General features: G+C 41.0%; 2 protein-coding genes across 11 annotated transcripts in view; one reads left to right on the top strand and one right to left on the bottom strand.

Annotated features, from left to right (window-relative positions):
- The window catches only part of ESCO1 (establishment of sister chromatid cohesion N-acetyltransferase 1), a 61984-nt gene extending 58046 nt beyond the window's left edge, over positions 1-3938 (bottom strand). For 3 of the 8 annotated variants that reach the window (XM_054694154.1, XM_054694150.1, XM_037508750.2), the window contains exon 1: positions 3327-3597. The gene's annotated coding sequence lies outside the window, so the exon portion shown is untranslated. The other 5 variants (XM_054694149.1, XM_054694152.1, XM_054694153.1 and 2 more) reach the window with 4 other exon arrangements.
- A 5802-nt stretch (positions 3939-9740) lies between these two features.
- Positions 9741-20460, top strand: SNRPD1 (small nuclear ribonucleoprotein D1 polypeptide). 3 transcript variants are annotated; one of them, XM_037508749.2, is made up of 4 exons: positions 9741-9885; positions 15332-15408; positions 18715-18906; positions 20284-20460. In XM_037508749.2, exons 1-4 carry the CDS (start codon positions 9872-9874, stop codon positions 20358-20360), a joined length of 360 nt encoding a protein of 119 aa, XP_037364646.1. In that variant the 5' UTR covers positions 9741-9871; the 3' UTR covers positions 20361-20460. The 3 variants fall into 3 exon arrangements, with proteins under 3 accessions (XP_037364646.1, XP_054550116.1, XP_054550115.1); XM_054694141.1 differs by lacking the exon at positions 9741-9885 and adding an exon at positions 10033-10150; XM_054694140.1 differs by lacking the exon at positions 9741-9885 and adding an exon at positions 10159-10182.
- The last annotated feature ends 226 nt before the right edge of the window (positions 20461-20686 follow it).

Genomic DNA, 20686 nt, shown 5'->3' with positions numbered 1-20686 from the left:
ATCCATCACAAAATGACACAATAGAAACACTATGAACAGTGCCTGGAACATTATAAACACTAAGTATTAGCTATAATATTACTAATATTTTGATGAAGTGATAGCATAAAAAAGGAAGTATTTACCTTAGTTATTCCTACCTGACAACTTCATTTACATATTATCAGGATCCCTTTCAGCTTCAGTAACCACATTAAATCTAAACTATTCAATTATTTACAATAAAGCAGCAGTTCTCAAAGTGTAGTATGGGAACCCTGGGGAATCCAGAGACCCTTTCAGGGGGTTCATTAGATCCATCACACATGAGTGAAAAATCAAAGTGCAGAACAGACCAATCAACTTTAGCACAATATCATACAAAAATTTATATAGTTTCAGATTCTATATCACAACTAGGAATTTAGAAAACCTAAATAAGGGATCAGGAAAAAGACTAATTATAATAAAGTAAAAATCAAAATCAACAAGCAACCATAAATGGGGGGGGTAGGTATAGGAGCAAAACAAGGGTGGTGGGAATTGTACGGGGACTATAACCAAGATGAAAATGCATGTTGTGCAAAAATGAAAAATGATGTACAAAATATACAAAATTAAGGGCCTCCCCTGGTGGCGAAGCAGTTGAGTGCTGGGCTGCGAAGCTGCCCACAGCCTCTGCAGCGCAGGTTTGATCCATGGCCGCTAGCAAGGGTCCCACATGGCGCACAGACCTCTCCTGCCGCCCGCTGCTCCCCTCAGCAGTGTATTTCATCAGTCTGCCTGTTCTATTCCCCACTCTGGCTCTGGTGAATTCTCTCACCCTCCCACACTTCTGACTGTACCCAGTGCTTGTATAAATAAATAAATAAATCTTAAAAAAATACATATATACAAAATTAAAAAACCAAAAATTAATTTAAAAAATTCACCACATAACTCTATTATATAAAAATACTGTTATACCCCCCCAAAAAAGAAATTACCACTTACTGAGTTTTGTTGTAGAATCATTTATCACAATTATCTAAAAAGATTAAAGTACTACTCCCAACATATGGCAATGAAACTGGATTTTCTTCATGTATTTCAAGCAGAACAAAATACAACAGATTGAATGCAGAAGCTGATAGGCGAATCCAGTTGTCTTCTATTAGGCCAAACATTAAAGAGATTTACAAAAATGTAAGAAACAATTGCCATTTTTCTATTAAAATTTTTTGGTTTGGAATAGTTGTTTTTCATAAAACGTATTAGTCATATTAACCTATAGCTTATTAGTTACTTTTAATAAATAAACACTTAAGTTAATTTTGAATAAAATAACTATCACTACCTAAAGCTCATACAAGCAAAACCTATTTGGAATCTTATATAATTTTTAAGAGTGTAATGGGATCTTGAACAAAAAGCCAGAGAACCATTACATAAAATATTTAATATTAATGTCTACCTGAGTTTTTAATTTGTGAATCTCACATATCCTGCCAAAATGTTTAAAGTTGAAGAAAGCAGACAACATAAACCTTGCTTTCTTAGGATGTACCATAATGCAATTAGTATAAGATAAAGCTCCTTCAAAAGGCAGGATAAGATGAACAGAATGATGTATTTGCCAAAAATAACTGTCTCAGTATAACTGAAATACATAACTTAGGCAGAATACAGCCCAAGACGTTTAACTGTACCAAGAAAAGAGGGTACACAAGAAAATGTAAACCCTTGGTTTCAAAGGGTTAACATTGTCATTACGTGAATTATCTATGATTAACAATTTTACTAGTTGATTTCTAACGACCATCTAGATTTCTAGTTACTTTCAGTAGATACTATTGAAAGAAATCTATGTGGATCATAAATCAGTCAATAAAATTCATGAAAAATTATTTAACTATCTTAAAAATACAGAAAAAAATCAATCCATTATTTTGAAGTGTACAATGCTAATTACCTTCCTTATCAGAATAAACACAATCAATTTTGTGCTGTAGTAAATCACCAAACTGAAAGCATCACCCAGCAAAGGGGTAAATGTCATTCATTACTTAGGGTCCCTTTTCAGCTGTTTTGGAAACATAATTTGATTTATAATACTGACTGAGCAAGGTGAAGTAACAGCATATTTTTCCTTGATCAAGAATAATTAAGATGGGCAGAAGCAGTTCATAAGCCAGATCAAATCTGGTCTAAGACCCGGTACTCCCAAAGTCACATATCTGACCTAAGGGGTACATTTGCAGCTTCCAAACTAAGCACTTTTCACCCCACTCTAATTCCACTAGAATCTAGGTAGTGAGATTTAATTTTTTCAAATTAAAAAGTGCCACTGATGTTATGTCCTGTATAAAAGCAGGCGCTATGGACCTAATCAGAACACGGACTGAATAAAGCACAGTTCACAGGAACAGGAGTGTTTTAAACTGAATTTCGTGTTTTACACTGGTTATTTTAAAATTAATGGGGGGGGGGGGACAAAGCCCATCCACATCCAACATTTCACTAAGCAGCATTATTTTGGATTTCTACAAGGGCTTTTTACCTACTGAAATAAGACCTGATAATATTATTTAAACAATGTGTGCTGCAATTACTTCCTGTTGGAGAAAAAAAAAAAAACAACACTCCATTTCAGCTATCTAAAGGCGACAAAAAATATGGTTCACGGTGCTTCTCAAATCTCAACGCTTTAATCCCTTTCTCCTCCGCTGCTCCCCCATTTCCCAGAAAAGATCACTGCGTTGGGTTTTCAGAACTCAACTTTTTTTTTTTTTTTGGCGGGGGGAGATGAAGATAGGAGGGGGTGAGGTAGGCAAGTTCTCTAATTTGGGTACTTGTTACCCCATTCTGCCTGAAACAAACCTCCGCTGGAAAAAAGAAAACCTCATGAATCGTGATTAAATCCCCTTCTGTTCACTATAAAATCCACTCTAGCCCTCAATGCATTCGTTTCTACTCCAGAGCGTTCTACCTGTGCCCAGACCCAAATTACTGCATGACCTTGGACCCGAGCCGCCGCTCCCCCTCACCGGGTGAAGACTAAAGCCTGATTCCCAAATACGGCCCCGCAGACGGCAGGGGCCTGGGGGTTCGGGCCGGTGCAGCGGGGGGCGGCGGGGGCAGGGGAGCAAGTTGCAGGCACCGCAGCTCCGAGTGGGCTGGCGCTGGCTCGGGGGAGACGGCGGGGGCCAGACGCCGGGGCGGGGACAAGGCCCGGAGCTACCTGCGGGGCCAGCGCCTACCCGCCCCGGCAGTCGCAATGGCTCCACAGCACCTCCGGGCTCTGGACGACCTCGCGGCCGCCAGGGGAGCCCCGACCCGCCCCGCCCGCGGCCACGGCCCCTGATTACCTCTGACCGCCTCGCGAGTAGCGGCAGGTGGTGCAGCGACTGGGCGGGCCGAGATGCGCACGTTGTTGCCTCCCTCAGGCGACGGCGTCTCCGAGCCGCCCACTCCCTCCCAGGGGCTCCGGAGCCCGAGTCGGGGAAATAGGAAGAGGCGTGCGAGGCGACGCGACTCCGAGGGTGGGACAGGAAGGGGGAGAAGCGTCCGGCTATCCGCGGGGCTGGCAGCGGGGAGGTGAGGGCGCAGGCGGCGCGACAGCAGGCGGCGGGGGCGCTGAGGCTCTCGCGTACCTTCCCCAGTCCTGGCTGCGGGTCCAGCGCGAGCCCGCGGAGGGCCTCACATCCGGGTACCAGGAGACATTCAGCGGCTTCTGCCGCGACCGCCGCCTCTCCCGCGGCGCAGAAACGCTAAACTTCCGGCGACGACGGCGACGCCTCGCCCGTCAGATGGGAGTTACCTGTGACCGTCTTGGGCGCGCTTGCGCAGCGCTCCTCTTCAGCCCTTACCGGCTCAGCTGACGTGCCCAGAAGACGAAGATGGCCGCCACGCTCGCTGCGTGTCACGCAGTTTTGCACCCCGGCCGGGACCGCTCGGCGTCGGGGAAAGGCGAGCCAGCGTCCATTCCTAGCGCAGGCGCGGTGGGAGGCCGCGCGTGTGCGCACCGCGGGTGGGCGCCTCGCGGGGAAGCGACGGCGCCTCCTGGCGGCGACCGCGGGCCTTCCCGGGGTCTTCTCTGGGAATAAAACCCCGCATCCCTCCAGCGGAGGTGATTTGTCTTGGAAATCCGTCACCGCGGATTTTCCTGTCAGTTTCTGTACCATTCTCTGCGAGCTCTAGTGCAAATACCTTTCATCTTCGACGTAGGCTAATGTAAAGGAAAATGGAGACAGTGACCCTTTTCTCTCCTTCTCTCGACTGCACTCCAGCGCCTCCCAAAAATGCAGAGCTTCACCTGTTCTTGCACTTTCCTCTTTGTCTACGGGAGCATGAGTCAACAAGAAATTGTAGAATTGAAGCGAAGCTTTGACTCTTCTAAGCCTCTGAAGATAGACTTAAGAATTCTGTCACTACCGTTCGAGGGTTCCACAATACTACTATACGCGTTTTCTATGCTGTTCTGCCCTCGTTTGCAGAACTGAGAATGGATAATTGCCTTTGAGAATCTGGAGAGGTTATGATAGGTGGGTTCTCTCTTCCTTTTTGAAACTAAGTATAACCAAAACGAGCGCTAAGTTGGTCAGGCCTGATGTTTTTCAGATATCTTCCACAAAACGAATGAATTGCGAGAGCTATTGATGGGTAAGGCTATTGCCCACACCCCACCTTCATCTCTGGTCCCAAATATAATGGCTTAAAGTGGAGTCTCCCCTTTCTGCCCAGGGGTAGACTGCCGACCTGGTTAAAGCTGGTTAGTCATCAGACTATCTTAGCTATGTTTGCCTTCACCTTTAGATTTATCAGACAGCTGGGAGGATTTCTTTTAGTCCTATAAACCACCTAATCTTTAGCAATTTAAATTCTAGCATACAACACAGACCACATTTGCAAGTTTCCATTCCCACAAAATAGACTTCTTCTGAGTGACCTATTCCACCATATTTGTTGTATGGGGTCCAATAAGGAGCATAGGAATGTTTACAAATGTCAGACCATATTTCATACATGAGTAAATTATATTTGATTTATAATTGTGTCTGCAATTTATTCCACATTTTGCTTCTAAAGTTTCACAGTGAGCTTCTTAAACTTGCTGTGAAAGTATAAAAGTTTGATTTTGCAATACTGTATTATAAACTTCCGTTTAAGAGACTGTATCTTAATTGTTCCCACCACAAAAAGAAAGACAATTATGTGATATAAATACTTGTTGGCTACTGTGGAAATCATATTGCAATAAATACATGTATCAACCTAACATATCATATACTTTAGATTTGCAGCTGTAAGATTAAGAGCTCAATAAAAGCAAATTTTAAAAATAGCTTGCTTTTCTGGGGGGGAAATAAGCTTTCTTGCGCATTCTTTATCATTTTAAAAGATAAATGATTCTTTTTTTTTTTTTTTTTTTTTTGTTTTTTTTTTTATAGAGGCATGTTTTTTTTATTTATTTATTTATTATATTTGTTTGTTTTTTTTTTGTTTATACATGCACTGGGTACAGTCAGAAGCGCGGGAGGGTGAGAGAATTCACCAGAGCCAGAGCGGGGAGCAGAGCAGGCAGAAGGACCGAAGCACACTGCTGAGGGGAGCAGCGGGTGGCAGGAGAGGTCTGCGCACCATGTGGGATCCTCTTCCGGGGCCGGGGAGCAGCCGGGGATCGAACCGGCGCCACGGAGGCTGTGGGCAGCTTCGCAACCCAGCGCTCAACCGCTGCGCCACCGGGGAGGCCCAAAAGATAAATGATTCTGATTCATTAATACCAGTCTCAATTTGTAGGTTGATTAAATTTTAATTATTCTGTAAAATGTTTGACAAAATTTGTTTTGCCTTTTTCAGTGGTTTTCTTTTAGAACAATCTCTATGAACTTGGAAGTTGGTTCATTTAATATGGTTGTCTACTAAAAAATAATCATAATCAACTGAATAAATATTCTGCTTGACTAAACTTTCAGCCCCTTGCAGGAAAGAGTAAAGATTTTGGGTTTTGCAAATTTGTCAATAAGAAGCCTCTTGTTTAACTAGTAAAGGAGTACAGATCATAATCAAAAGAAAGGAAAACAAGTTTTAGTTCTGAAGGGAACTTGCAGTAATAAGAAAGTAGTTTTTCAGATAAAATAGGAAGATATTAAAGAAAGATAAGCATTAGGTAATCTGAAGTCAAGTCTCTTTAAATTGAAAATGTCTGAAATCCAGCTAAACTAACATAACCAAAAAAAGAAGAAAGTTATTGTTACCATAACTGAGAACTGCAGGTTATGAGCTGACTTCAAGACATTCTGAAACTTGAAGTTCAGTTCATGTCAGCAGGACACCATCCCTAAAATGTCCAGCTATTCTTTTATCTACATTGGCTTAATTCTCAAACAGGTTCTTCTGACAACGTGGCAAAGATTATATAAGCTCACAGAGAACTGAGAAAAGAAATGCCTAAAAGTCCTGGGGAAGAGCACTGATTGACTCCACTTGTGTCATATGAACATGCTAGAAACAAATGCTGTGGCCCAGATGATGCATCTTGATGTTCAACATTATAGTTCTGTAAATTGAGAAGGTACTTTTCATAACCCAACTTCTACTTATTAGTTCTCTGGTAAAACTCAAAATTATGAAAGTAATCTCAGGGGGTTGCTTAAATTGTGTGTTTTTGTTGCTGACTCCAAACTGTAAAATGTACTTTTCTGCACTTATCGTCAGGATATCTTCTAAAAACTGGTAATGGAATCGTTGTGTTGCCCCACATATCTCATTTTCATTTCCTTGTTCTTTTTCTGTTTTTTCTCCCTTTCTTTCTTGATATCAATCTAAACACTAGTTAACACTAAAACCTCTGCTCATTCCCATAACACAGGGTGCTCTCACTTTTAGATTGGCCTTCTTGCTAGCAATAAATAAAGTCTTTTTATTGTTGTTGCTCCACTCTTGTTAACTTTATTTCAGGATTCTTGAAAGTTTTATACTAAGAGAACAGAATACAAATTATAAAATTACTACATTTCAAGCTAGAAATTTTTTTTTAGACTTTTGGTATAAATCAACAGACAATAACATTTTAATTTCCCATCCACCACTACCTACCAAGTAATATATATAAGTAGTGATGCTGGCCCCATACACTTAAAGGGGGATGAATAGGTATTATCCAGATGAAAAGACCAAATGAACAAAAATCGAAAGAGGAAAGTGAGCTTTATGAGTTGCAAGAACTCAAATATTTTAATACCATCAAGGGGAAAGAAATTAAGAGGTAGGCAGGTCCTAAAGAACCTTGAGGATAAAAGGAAGAACTACCCTGTGCTTGGTACTAGGAATACTGCAGTGAACAATATGCACAAGGTCTAATGGGTGAGATATTGTTATCTCATAAATATTTACTGAGGATATATTATGTGCAAGGTAGATGCTGTGCATATTATGTGTGATTCTAGATGCTGAGGATGCAACCGTGAATAGAACAGACAAAATTCCCTGCTTTCACACAGTTTATAGGCTCTTGTTAGATAATAAAAAAGTAAAAGAATAGCAATTAAATGCAAAAAAGGAAACAAATATGGTAATAAACACAGCAGCACTGTCCAATAAAATGTTCTGTGATGTGGGAAATGTTCTAATCTGCAGTGTCCAAAAGTGTAGCAATAGTTGCATATGGCTATTACCCTTGAAATGTTATTATTGATGATAACTGGATTTTTTATCTCATTTAATTTTAACAGTCACTTTCAGACATTATGTTTGATTATGTTTGATCCGTTAGTATCATCATGGGTTTTGTTTTTTTTTTAAACTATACTAAAACTGACCCTCTGCTTGGTTCTCAGGAGTTCCCAATAGCCCTGGGAGTTATATTCCTCCATTTATATCCAAAATGAAAGAGCATTCTCTGCAAAGTTCTGATTGAATCAGTTTAAATCCCAAATCTACCATGGACAAGTAATGGAATGTGATGAGTGATATGAAGATTAGAATTAGCTACCTTAGGACCACACAAATAAACAGATTATTAGGGAACTGTTAGGAAGACATTGAAGTAAATATTGTCAAGGCTGCACACAATGTATATTATAGTCTTAGCACTCCAATTGTGTCCATGGACTAGGGGTATACTTATAAATTGAAGGTTTATTAGAAATTCAGACTTTCAAGACACCAACTGAATCAGAATTTTCAGTGTCAAGTATCCCCCATTTGAGTCCTACACTTAGTAAAGTTTGAACATTGCATTACCAACATCCAAGAGCTGTGATAATCAGTCATGAGGTGCAGGCTGAAGATAAAAATAAAAGCCATGGGTATGCAGACCTCTCCTGCAGCCCGCTGCTCCCCTCAGCAGTGTACTTCCTCACTCTGCCTGTTCTGCTCTCCGCTCTGGCTCTGGTGAATTCTCTTACCCTCCCACGCTTCTGACTATACCCAGTGCGTGTGTAAATAAATAAATAAATCTTAAAAAAAAAAAAAAAAGCCATGGTGTTGGAGATCATCTAGATTAAAGGAAAAAGTATCCATAAGGAGGAGACTCCCTGGTGGCCCAAGGGGTTAAATCTCAGTACTATGAAGCTATTGGCAGCCACTGCAGAATGAGTTTGATCCTCAGCCAGGGAACTAACCCACCTGGCAGGGCAGAACTCTCCTGTCTTGACCACTGCTCCCCTCAGCAGTGTATTTCAGTAGATGTGCCTGTTCTGCTCCCCACCCTGTCTCTGGTGAATCCTCTCACAGTCCACCCACCCCTCCCCCACCAAACCTCTGGCCTACACCCCAGTTCTGTATGCATAAATAAATAAATCTTAAAAAAAAAAAAAGAAGCCCTCCCTGCTGGTGCAAGGGGTTAAGCACTGAACGATGAAGCAATCTGCAGCCTCTGCAGCATGAGTTCAATCCCTGACCAGGGAGCAACCCAAATGGTGCAGCAGACCTCTCCTGACTTGCTAGCTGCTCCCCTCAGCAGTGTACTTAGGTCACTCTGCCTGTTCTGTTCCCCACTCTGTCTCTGGTAAATCCTCTCACCCCCTGCATCTCTGGCCTGTACCCCAGCTCCTGTATGCATAAATAAATAAATCCAAAAAAAAAAAAAAAGAACTGAGCATTAACTGAAGCTGAATCAAAAGTTTAAGATGAATTTGTATGATGCAAAAGCTGGTGGCAGGGGCGACTGACAATTCAAATTAGAGAAGGATAACTTAGGAGTGAATTCTTGAGAAAATCAGAGATGGAATCCAGACTACAACGAAGAGGAATTTGCCTCTGAAATGAACAACAATACTTCTAGCTTTGTAAAAGTACGAAAAGCAGAAAAGGTTTGAGAGGAAAGGAAGAAAGAAGGCACGAAATAGTTTGTGAACTTACTGGAAAAGACCAGCACGATCTTTGGACAATGCAGGATTACTATTTGAGATCTTTGGTCAAAACTTAAAGTAAAAATAATCATGTAAATTGTGTGATTTTCTTAAGTGTATTAAGTAACGTTGCTGTTCCCAATGTTGGAGCCGAATTAGTACCATCGGCTTTGTGCTTCTCTCAGAACTTCTCTTCCTTCCTGGGTATATTTAGTGCTGGCGCCCTATCGTGACGAAATGCGAGGGCGACAGGGCCACTAATTCAAGTTAATTTCAAAACTTTCAGGCAAGGAATTTCCTTACAGAACAACCTGAGACGTGCTCCGCAGCCGCACGGCACACCTCCAGCCGCCAGGGGCCGCTGTGGCGCAAGTCGAGACCGGAAGTGCGTCTGACCAGCGCGGCCCCAGCATTTCCGCCTTGCGTCCGCCGCGCTCTGCGCGCTCTTTACGTCGGAATACCGGAGTAGGCGTTTCCGGCCATTCATACTCCGGGTCGGGTGGTCCTCAGCAGGCCGGTTTTGAGCACTATCACTCGGAAAGTGTGACGGCGCCGCTAGGATGAAGCTCGTGAGGTGAGGAGGTGACCTAGCTGAGCGAGGGCTGTGAAGGGGCGCTTGGGGCCGGGGCCGGCGGGCCCGCTTGTGTCTGTAGGGAGAGGCGCGAAAGCCGCGTGCGTGCGCGGCCTGCTAACGGCCTCCGGCGCCCGCCACTCCCGCCCCATCTTGGCCGCGCCTGCGCTGGGTCAGGGCTTCCGACGGTCTCGCCTGGTCCCGCGTGTCTTCCAAGAGGTGGACGCGAAGGCGTTTCTTCCCGCCTAGTGGCTTCGGGGCTTTAAAGGTGCAGCGTCAGTCTTAGATTTCTTACTTTGGGTCAGTTACCGATTTTCATTTCGACTAGAACTCGTACTCTAGATTAGGATTCTTTTTTTTTTACTCTTTTTTTTTTTTTTTTAAATTTTCTAGAGGCATGTCTTATTTATTTATTTATTTATTGTTTGTTTGATACATGCACTGGGTACAGTCAGAAGCGTGGGAGGGTGAGAGAATTCACCAGAGCCAGAGCGGGGAGCAGAGCAGGCAGAGCAGGCAGAAGGACCGAAGTACACTGCTGAGGGAAGCAGCGGGCGGCAGGAGAGGTCTGCACGCCATGTGGGACCCTCCTCTGGTGGCCGGGGAGCAGCCGGGGATCGAACCGGCTGCAGAGGCTGCAGGCAGCTTCGCAACCCAGCGCTCAACCGCTGCGCCACCGGGGAGGCCCTAGATTAGGATTCTTTTCCGGCCCACCTAAGCTTCCAGAAACCGCTATATACCTAGGTCCAAGTTCCCTGAAAACGTGGGACTCATTCAGAAAAATGGTATGGCTTGTGTAACTGGCCTAAATTAACGCGCTTTTTTGGTGATGAAACTGTTAAGCCTCATTAAAACTGCAAAGTACCCACTAAAGCGTGCAGAGAAGCGGCAGGAATTTACCTGGAAGCAATAAAACCCATTTGAAATGTTTTAAATTGGGAATGGACTTCAGATTTAATAAGTTGGATTTTTTTTTCCTGTTCTCTAGGTTTAGGATTATTTAACGTGCAGTTACCTTTAAAGAGACCATTGATTTAGGGGGAAAAATCTCCCAACGTGGGCAGATTCTCTTCCCTTTTTAATGGTTGGTTACACCGATAATTGATTCTTCTTTCGTATTTTTTGTTGTGTTTAAACTTGGTTAGTTGAGCCTACTGAGGTCTTCACTTACTGATTTGAAATATTTGAAAACTGGCCGCAAATGGTCTTGATTTTGCTGTTTTTCCTTGAGACGGGGAACCTGGTACATAAGAGCAGAGATTTTTATTTGCTTTCCCCTTAATTAATTTTACGTTAACCTTGGTTTACAACACTTTTTAGGGGTATAGGTTCATACCTCTTCAGGTGTCTTATCACACCACGCCCACCACCAAAGAACCAGTAATCCTCCATTGTAACCCATTGGGGCCCCGCTCCCAGGATCAGAGGGTTTCTAATAACCACATCGACGTGTGTAAGTCGTTTCTTGTCTGTTGAGTCAGGAATTGTCAAGTCAACATTATTGGGCACCCTTATAGTTGGATGGATTTTTTTTTTTCTTCCCCCAAGCAGAGTGTGTTTTTTGTTTGCTTTTTTCTTCTCCCAGCTTGGGTAAATCCTTTGGAGTTGAGTTGCTGGATCGTACCATAAATCTGTTCAGTTTCATATGAAACTGCCAGATTATTTTTCAGAATAGTTGTTTGAAAAATTTCAAAGTAAAGTTCTACTTTACACTCACACCAGCAGTATACTAGCATTGCAATTGCTTCTCACTTTCACCAGCATTTGTTTGTAAAATTAAAAGTTGTTTAATTTTAGCCACTTAAATGCTTCTGTAGTAGTCTCTTCATACGGCTTAATTTGCATTTTCCTAGAGACTAATGTCATTTATGGGCAATCCAAGTCTTCATAGGGATTTGGGTCACCGGTGTATAAATTTCTCAAAATCAGTAAATGTAAACTAAATTTCACTGTGTAAGACATTTACCTTATCATCTTACTGGCTATTGGTATTGGTGTATCTTTGTGAAAGGTTTTGTTTTGGTTGTGTATTTTCATTACTGAGTTGTGGAATTCTTTATTCTTGGCTGGATACTAGACCTTTTCAGATATTTCTCCCAGTTTGTGATTTGCTTATTTCCTTAATAATCTTCTGGTGAGCTGAAGTTTATTTTGAGAAAGTCTTAATTTAGTAATTTTTTCTTTTATGGTTATTGCTCTCTGTGTAAATTCAAAGAATACTTTGTCTACCCTCAAACCATGATGTTTATTCTGTTTTCCCCTAGACAATTTATAATTTTAACTTTAAAAAAATTTTTTTGACATCTATGTTAGAGCTGTGATCTGTCTTAAATTAATTTGGCAATTGGTGTGGGCCAGGGGTCCACGTTCATTTTTTTTTCTATGTGGATTTTCAGTATTTCCTACTAGAGGATATGCATTCTATTTTAGGTTTCATCATTAGTTTGCTTTGCATGTTTGGAGTGCCTTGGTATCTTTATAGAAAATCAACTACATAAATGTAGGTCTCTTTCTGTACAATTTAATTTTGTTGATGTTTTTGCAGTTCTTGTCTCGATTTCTGTAACTAACCTACATATTATTGCCTAGACTCAAATTTGTCTTCTTGGAGATTGTACTTCTGTCTCTAAAATCTGTCTTTCTGACCCTACTCAAGGTTCTGTTTAAAATATGAATATCGGGCCTCCCCTGTGGTGCAGCAGTTGAGTGCTGGAGCGCTGGTTCGATTCCCGGCCGCTCCCCAGCCACCGGAGGAGGGTCCCGCATGGCACGCAGACCTCTCCTGTGGCCTGCTCTGCTCCCTGCTCTGGCTCTGGTGAATTCTCTCACCCTCCCGCGCTTCTGACTGTACCCAGTGCTTGTTTAAATAAATAAATAAATATTCAAATAAAATAAAATATGAATATCAGTCTCACATTCCACTTCATTGATAAAAACCTTTCCATAATTCTCTGAAAGGAATTATTTAACAAAATGTGTGACTTTTCCCCTATGGAAGAACCTATTCTTCCCTACCCATTTTCTTGGACTTAATATTATTCCTTTGGTAGTATCTGTAATTTCTCTGTACCATGTGCTGTTTTTTTATTACTTTGTACTGTTACCTCTCTTTGCTTTGTATTCACAACTTTGCACACTTCTTACTAAAGTCTGTGAAGATCTGACTTCCTACTTCCCGTGCTACATTACATTATGTTCCTGATAGGAACCTATGCATCTCTGTTTTATTTTACTATTTAGTAATTTTTAAAATACCTTTTATGTGTCTGTTCTCCCTATTAGAGTTTAAGCTCCTTGAGAGCTAATTTTTATCCTTTCTAGCACAGAGACTACAACATAACATTTAGTGGTAAATATTTTTTATGAAAGAAATATCTTTGGACTTTCTGAAATGTGTTTTGATGGTCTGTGTGTCTGTCTCTCCCTCCTCCCCACTCCCTCTGTCTCTCCCTCCCTCTTCCCCCTTCTGTTTTTTCCTTTCACTTCTCTTTGATATCCTGAATACTAAGGTATTTTGCTTTTACTTTAATTCTGCCTGCTTCCAAAAATGGTTTCAGAGAACTTTTGTAAAAGTAAGTTATTACTGAATAGGACAGTTAAACTAAAAAGTATATGTATATATAACAAAAGGAAACAAAGAATTGAGGGCAGGAAGGAAAAGAATTTTTGTCTGGAGAAATAAAAATTACCAAGTTCATTGAGATACTGCTTTTCTTGAAAGCAAATATGAAAATAAATTTAACACATAAATCTCTATGTGAGGACAGATGAGCTTTAAAAAGTTTGGGACGTGATAAACTGGAGACCCAATAATTTCTTCATTTTTGATTACTGTCTATACCCCTAAAAGTGGTACTTTAAGATTTTATTCAGTACCTGTTACATTCCAGAATTAGATATAAAGGTGTAATGATCCTCGTCTTCAATCCTACTCTAATGGGGAGAAAAATACATTATGTTACTTGTACCATTTAGTATGATAGATGCTATGGTATGGGTATACAAAGAGACTACGATCTTGGGGTAGGAGACATCTTGCTATATTAATTGTATATCTCAGAAGAATTTACAAAATTAACAAAAATGAAAGACTTTCTGTGACTAAAAACCACAAACTTGAATGCAAGCTGGTATAAAATTACAGAAAATTTTTACCTAATAGAAAATGTGTGTATATTATGGGTATGTAATTCACAGAAGAAATACGAATTTCCCTTATGAAAGGATACTCACCCTCACAAGTAATAGGGAAAGGCAGTTACTTTTTTTACCCATCAAATTGATAAAACTTTAGAAGATTGGTAACAGTATGGATGAGGGTTTACATAAATGGATTTGTAATAGCTGTATATATATGAGGGTGCGTATATGTTTAGTCACATACTACTATATAAACTGCTAAGTGAGAGGTACAGTTTTAGAGAACACTAAAGTACGGTCTAATTTATATTTAAAAGATTGATATGTTTATGAATGCATATAAAATGGGCCTATAAAAATATCCCTATGAACTTTTACTTGATTCTGTTTGTATATACGTAATAAATATGTAACTTTGAAATACCCATTATTTTCAGCTTTATTAAGGTAATAATTGACATACAGTACTGTGTAAGTTTAAGATATACAACATAATGACTTATCAACATCGCAAAATGATTTACCGGAGTAAATTTAGTTAACATCCATCATATCGTAAAAATAAGGGTGGGAGGTTCCTTGTAGTGAGGATAAATTCTCAGCTACTTTCAAATATACCATTTAGCTGGTTAATTACAGTCACCATGTTGTATGTTACACCCCCAATATTTATTTACCTTTCAACTGGCAGTTTGTATCTTTTGACCATCTTCACTCATATAATTTCTTGATTTTAGTTTAGTGGCATGTAATGATTTTGGTATCTGTATGCACATATTGGAGGTGACAGAATGATTCAGAGAATCAAAAATGTCCAAATGATAGCATCTGTTGTTGCTCTTTCAGGGTGTAATTCAGAGAAAGCTGAAATTGTGCAGATTGACAGGAATTGGTACAGATAAGGGCTATAGGAGATTTATGTCATTTAGAAATTCCCTCTTGATTTTATTTTACTTTTTTTTTTTTTTTAAGATTTATTTATTTATTTGTTTGTTTATACAAGCACTAGGTACAGTCAGAAGCGCAGGAGGGTGAGAGAATTCACCAGAGCCAGAGCGGGGAACAGAACAGGCAGACTGATGAAATACACTGCTGAGGGGAGCAGCAGGCGCAGCAGGAGAGGTCTGTGCACCATGTGGGACCCTCGCCGGCAGCCGGGGATTGAACCGGCACTGCAGAGGCTGCTGGCAGCTTCATAGCCCAGCTCTCTTCTGCTGCGCCACCAGGGGAGGCCCCCTGTTGATTTTAATAAGCATGATTTTTTGAAGTGTTTAAAGGTGAAAATTATTTTAATTCTATTGTTTTATAGATTTTTGATGAAATTGAGTCATGAGACTGTAACCATCGAGTTAAAGAATGGAACACAGGTCCATGGAACAATCACAGGTATGGAGATTGGATTGTTTTATAATGGGCTGTGGGAGGAGTTTCTCTTCTTCTAAGGTCAAAATTCTTATTTAGTTACTTAATGAATATTGTCAGAGTGTAGGTGTCATACTTTTAGCCTGGACTATTTTATTACCTTTATATTTGAACCTCACTTTCAAGTATTGTATTGCAACCAAACTAGAATCCGTGGGCTATCCTATATGTGACTCATGTTTTCCTGCTTTTATGGTTTTGCCTGTGTATGTCTCTGTTTGAAATGTTGCATCTTACAAAATACATTTTATTTTTATTAGAATTTTGTTTCCCCGTTTAAATTCTAAAGTCTTCAAGAAAATAGAGGATGGGGTTTCCATGTCTGATTATCTTTGGTCTAAAAACAAATGTAGAAAACAGTGATGGGGACTTCATCTAACTGAGGCAATCACTGGTAGCATAGCATTTTGGAATATTTTCTTTGCATCCATTTTCTTAGTTGTCTTCCTTTTTTTTTTTTTTTTTTTTAATGGCAGGTTTATTAGGAAAAGGGATAGAGGAATAAAGAAAACTTGCATAGACACAAGCGGGCAGGAAGAACTGCCCTGAAAGGGACAGGTTTGCTGCATGGTTGCAGGGGGGTGGCCTTGAGGAGAGGTGCCTCTGCTGAGGGAGGTCAGTGAAGGGAAGTCCTAGCAGATACAGGTCACAGGCAGGCAGGCAGGCAGGCAGGAAGCTGCTGCCCTGCAGAGGGAGAGAGTTGGTGAAAAGAGGCACTTGCATAGTCACAGGTAGGCAGATGGAGTGCTGCCCCCCCCCCTTTTTAAATGACTTTGTGTATTTCATTTTATATTTAAAACTATTGTGATTCTTCACTCATTGTAGATGTTCCTCTTCAAAATGTACAAAGACTCAATGAGGCAAATGAAAGATAAAGCTATCTTAGCACTTGGTCCTTCTCTGAAGTATTTAAATTGTAAATATTTCTAAATAATTTTTGAAGCATAAATCCAGCACCTCAGTAAACCAAGAGAAACATAAAAAATTAGACTGATACTAAACCCAGTGATGGAAGACACACATAAACCACACATCCATAAATGTATTACAAGTGTTCCCTAAGAAATAGTAGACTATAAATGATGTCCTAGGGGGAAGTTTCAGTAACTTGGGGAAGCAAAATCTAGTTAGTTGAATTCCCTCCACCGCAATCACTGTTGCAGGTTTCTTTTATATTAATAAATTCTAATATATATATTTTTTCCTCACAATAGGATACAAGAATTAGATTACAGTTCTTCACATATAGTTTCTGGGACATACACAGTGGTCATTTTTTTTTTTTCACCCTTGATAGGGATTAAAGTCCTCAACAAAATGGAATGGCATCAAAAGTATGTTAATTTGAGGACAGAAAAAGACTTTATCTGACTGGGAGGAAGAAGAAAAAGATTAATGCCCGGAAATTTGAGATAGATATTAGGGGAGTTGAGATTTAGCTTTCTGTGGACAGAAAAATTTATTTTTTATTTTTTATTTTTGGAAAGATTTATTTATTTTGTTTATACAAGAACCGGGGTACAGGCCAGATGCGCGGGAGGGTGAGAGGACTGACCAGAGATAGAGCAGGGAACAAACCAGGCAGACTGACGAAACACACTGCTGAGGGGAGCAGTGGGCACGACAGGAGAGGTCTGCAGCACCATGTGGGACCCTTGCCCGCTGGCCAGGATTGAACCCGTGCTGCTGAGGCTGCAGATAGCTTCACAGCACGGCGCTCAACTGCCTGCGCCACCAGGGAGGCCCTGTGGACAGAAATTAACTAGATTTTTGGTTATTTCATTTGTTTGTATAAGCTGGTAAATTCTCCAGTAAGGTGCTTCTGCTATAATGCCATATATCCATCTTAGAAAACCTTGCTTTTATTATTATTATTTTTTAAGATTTATTTATTTTATTTATACAAGCACTGGGTACAGTCAGAAGCGCGGGAGGGTGAGAGAATTCACCAGAGCCAGAGCGGGGAACAGAACAGGCAGACTGACAAAATACACTGAGGGGAGCAGTGGGCAGCAGGAGAGGTCTGCACGCCATGTGGGACCCTCGCCCGGTGGCCGGGGATCGAACTCGCGCTGCGGAGGCTGTGGGCAGCTTCGCAACCCAGCGCTCAACTGCTGCACCACCAGGGAAGGCCCAGAAAACCTTGCTTTTATTTTGCAAAATCTTATTCTAAAAATCATGGCTTGGGGACCTCTCTGGTGGCACAGGGGTTAAGTCTCAGTTCTATCAAGCTCTCACCAGCCATTGTATCCCCCGGACAGGGAATTGACCCCCATGGTGCAGCAGACCTCTCCTGTCTCGCCCACTGCTCCCCTCAGCAGGGTATTTCAGTAGATCTTCCTGTTCTGCTCCCCATTCTGTCTCTGGTTGATCATCTCACCCCCTGTACCTCTGACCTATACTTCAGTTCTTGTATGCGTAAATAAATAATACCAAATTTAAAAAAAAAAAATAAAGGCTTAAAGGGAAAAAATCATTTGAGGCACACAGTTCAAAACTTTGGTAAAGTATTGACAAAAATAGTAACAATCCTTTTTTGAAGCACAATTAAAAAGACCTGCTAGGGCCTCCCCAGTGGCGCAGCGGGTTGAGCGCTGTGCTGTGAAGCTGTCTGCAGCCTCTGCAGCGTGGGTTCCATTCCCAGCCGCCCAGGGAGAGATCCACATGGCGCAGCAGACCTCTCCTGTCTCGCCCTCTGCTCCCCTCAGCAGTGCTTTCAGTCCATCTGCCTATTTTGCTCCCTACTCTGTCTCTGGTGAATCCTCTCACCCTCCTGTGCCTCTGGCCTATACCCCAGCTGTTGTATAAATAAGTAAATCTTAAAAAAAACAAAAAAACCCTGCTAAATTCCTTGTAATAAGAAAAAAATACCACAGTACATACATGACTTCATGTTAAAAACAAAGATGAAGGTAGCCTGGTAGAATTTTGGTCTGAGGAAGTTATGGAGAAAATGGGACCCATGCAATAAGCACTGCCAATCTTCAGATATAGGGACAGTTGAAATAAGGCACATGTACCAGTCATGGTTCCTCTGGCTTATTGTATTCTCTTCTATAATCATACATAATAAAACATTATCACGGCTAAGGAAAATCTAAGATTTCTGATATACACTGATACTATTCCCCTGTTTATCGATTGCTCTAAATTCTGTCATAGAAACTTGTACTATGGCAAAATGGATTGGATTCATTTGTATGATGGTATTTGCTGTGGCTTGATAAGTAATTCCCTTAAGCTAATTATTGCCCTCTTGCTTCCCTTTAGGTGTAGATGTCAGCATGAATACACATCTTAAAGCTGTGAAAATGACCCTGAAGAACAGAGAACCAGTACAGCTGGAAACACTGAGTATTCGAGGAAATAACATTCGATATTTTATTCTGCCAGACAGCTTACCTCTGGATACACTACTTGTGGATGTTGAACCAAAGGTGAAATCTAAGAAAAGGGAAGCTGGTAAGTTTGAAGGATTGTAAATGGTTTTGTGAATGATGTACTTTACATACTAATCCTCTATTCAGAATATAAGCATTAGTGAACAACACAGGTTTGTGTTTTGTTTTTAAATTGCCCGTACTTGCCATGAGTGTGTATGTTATTTATTATTGTTCCTGTTACTAGTAAAGAGACTGGTGCTATTTTTACTTCCTGTCTCTTTGTGCATGACCTTGTCCCCCACTTCCTACACTATGGAAGATTTGACATTGCCTCTATTCCTGAAATTTCTTAATGACTTGGCATAAGGTATTTGCTTGCCTTCCTTTCCCCCCACCCCCCTCCATTAAATGGAATAATCGGGGCCTCCCTGGTGGCTCAAGAGTTAAACACCACATTATGAAGCAATCCGTAGCCTCTGCAGCACCGGTTCGATCCCTGGCTGGCCAGGGAGCAACCCACATGGTGAGGCGGACCTCTCCTGTCCCGCCCGCTGCTCCCCTCAGCAGTGTATTTCAGTCAGTCTGCCTGTTCTGTTCCCTCCTCTGTCTCTGGTGAATCCTCTCACCCCCCTGCATCTCTGACCTGCACCCCAGCTCTTGCATAGAAGAACTGGAGTACAGGCTAGAGCGGGGAGGATGAGAAGATTGGCCAGAGTGGGAGGCAGATCTACTGAAATACTCTGTTAAGGGGAGTGACAGGAGAGGTCTGCTGTGCCATATGTGGGTTAGCTCCCTGGCCTGGGATCGAACTGAGGCCATAAAGGTGATAGTGCTGAGACTTAACCCCTAGGCCACCAGGGAGGCCCCAACTTTATTGCTTTGGATGATAAGACTAAGGTCAGTGAGAGAAATTTAGATGATTGACTTGGACACCATGTCAAGCTATTTTTTAATACTCATAGCTGTCTGGAGATGAAGTAAGTTCATTTGGGTGATGAATTTTTTGTAGAGTTAAGATGACCATGTAACAGGGATGTTGCTGTGTGGATTTAAATACTCAGTTATGATCAGTTAGATCAAATGACTTGGTCTGAAGAGTCGTAAGGTTGTTATATGATAGAGTATGTTTGCAACTTTCTTGAGTTTGAATTCGTTTGCTTGGATATCTTTTCCATCTGTGTGAAATTCAGATCACTTGTATTTCTTTTTGGGGGTGAATTTGAGACAATACAAAGAAGAAAAAAAAAATGTTTTAAAGCTTGATGAATTTCTCAGTAAATATATTCAAACGAAACAAACACTACAAAAAAATCTCTGCAGTCCAGCAGTTTTTGGCTCTGCAGGATAGTGTGTTGAGAAGGGTGACTGAGTTAGTTTATTTACTATAGATGCAGTTTGTGGTGGTCCGTTAATTCCATACAGAAGAGAATTTATTTTTGTTTTTTTCTTCCCTCAGTTGCAGGAAGAGGCCGAGGAAGAGGAAGAGGAAGAGGACGTGGTCGGGGCAGAGGAAGAGGGGGTCCGAGGCGATAATACCGCCCAAGATTACTGTTTCAAAGCGATATGTGATTTGGGATATTTTTTGTACAGGCCTTGTTTGTTTATGTCAGTTTTTAATAAACATAAATGTAGGGCACAGTTGTCTATTGACTATATCAAATTAAATTTAATAGTGTATGTATATATTACTGATCCTAAATCAGGAAGAGTTGAGCATTACTATTAGGCAGCCCCAGAATCACTCCATTCTTATATTAGGCTTTAAATTTATTAGACTAAAAATTTTCCCGTATTAACATATGTAGAGAATATATACCTTTTTACTTAACATGCAGTAAGTATGCATTTCATTTTGACTC

The sequence above is a fragment of the Talpa occidentalis genome, unplaced genomic scaffold, assembly GCF_014898055.3.
Source record: "Talpa occidentalis isolate TD23 unplaced genomic scaffold, MPIMG_talOcc4v2.1 talOcc4.13, whole genome shotgun sequence".
NCBI classification, from domain to species: domain Eukaryota; kingdom Metazoa; phylum Chordata; class Mammalia; order Eulipotyphla; family Talpidae; genus Talpa; species Talpa occidentalis.
This window is presented reverse-complemented; position numbering and strand designations above follow the sequence as displayed.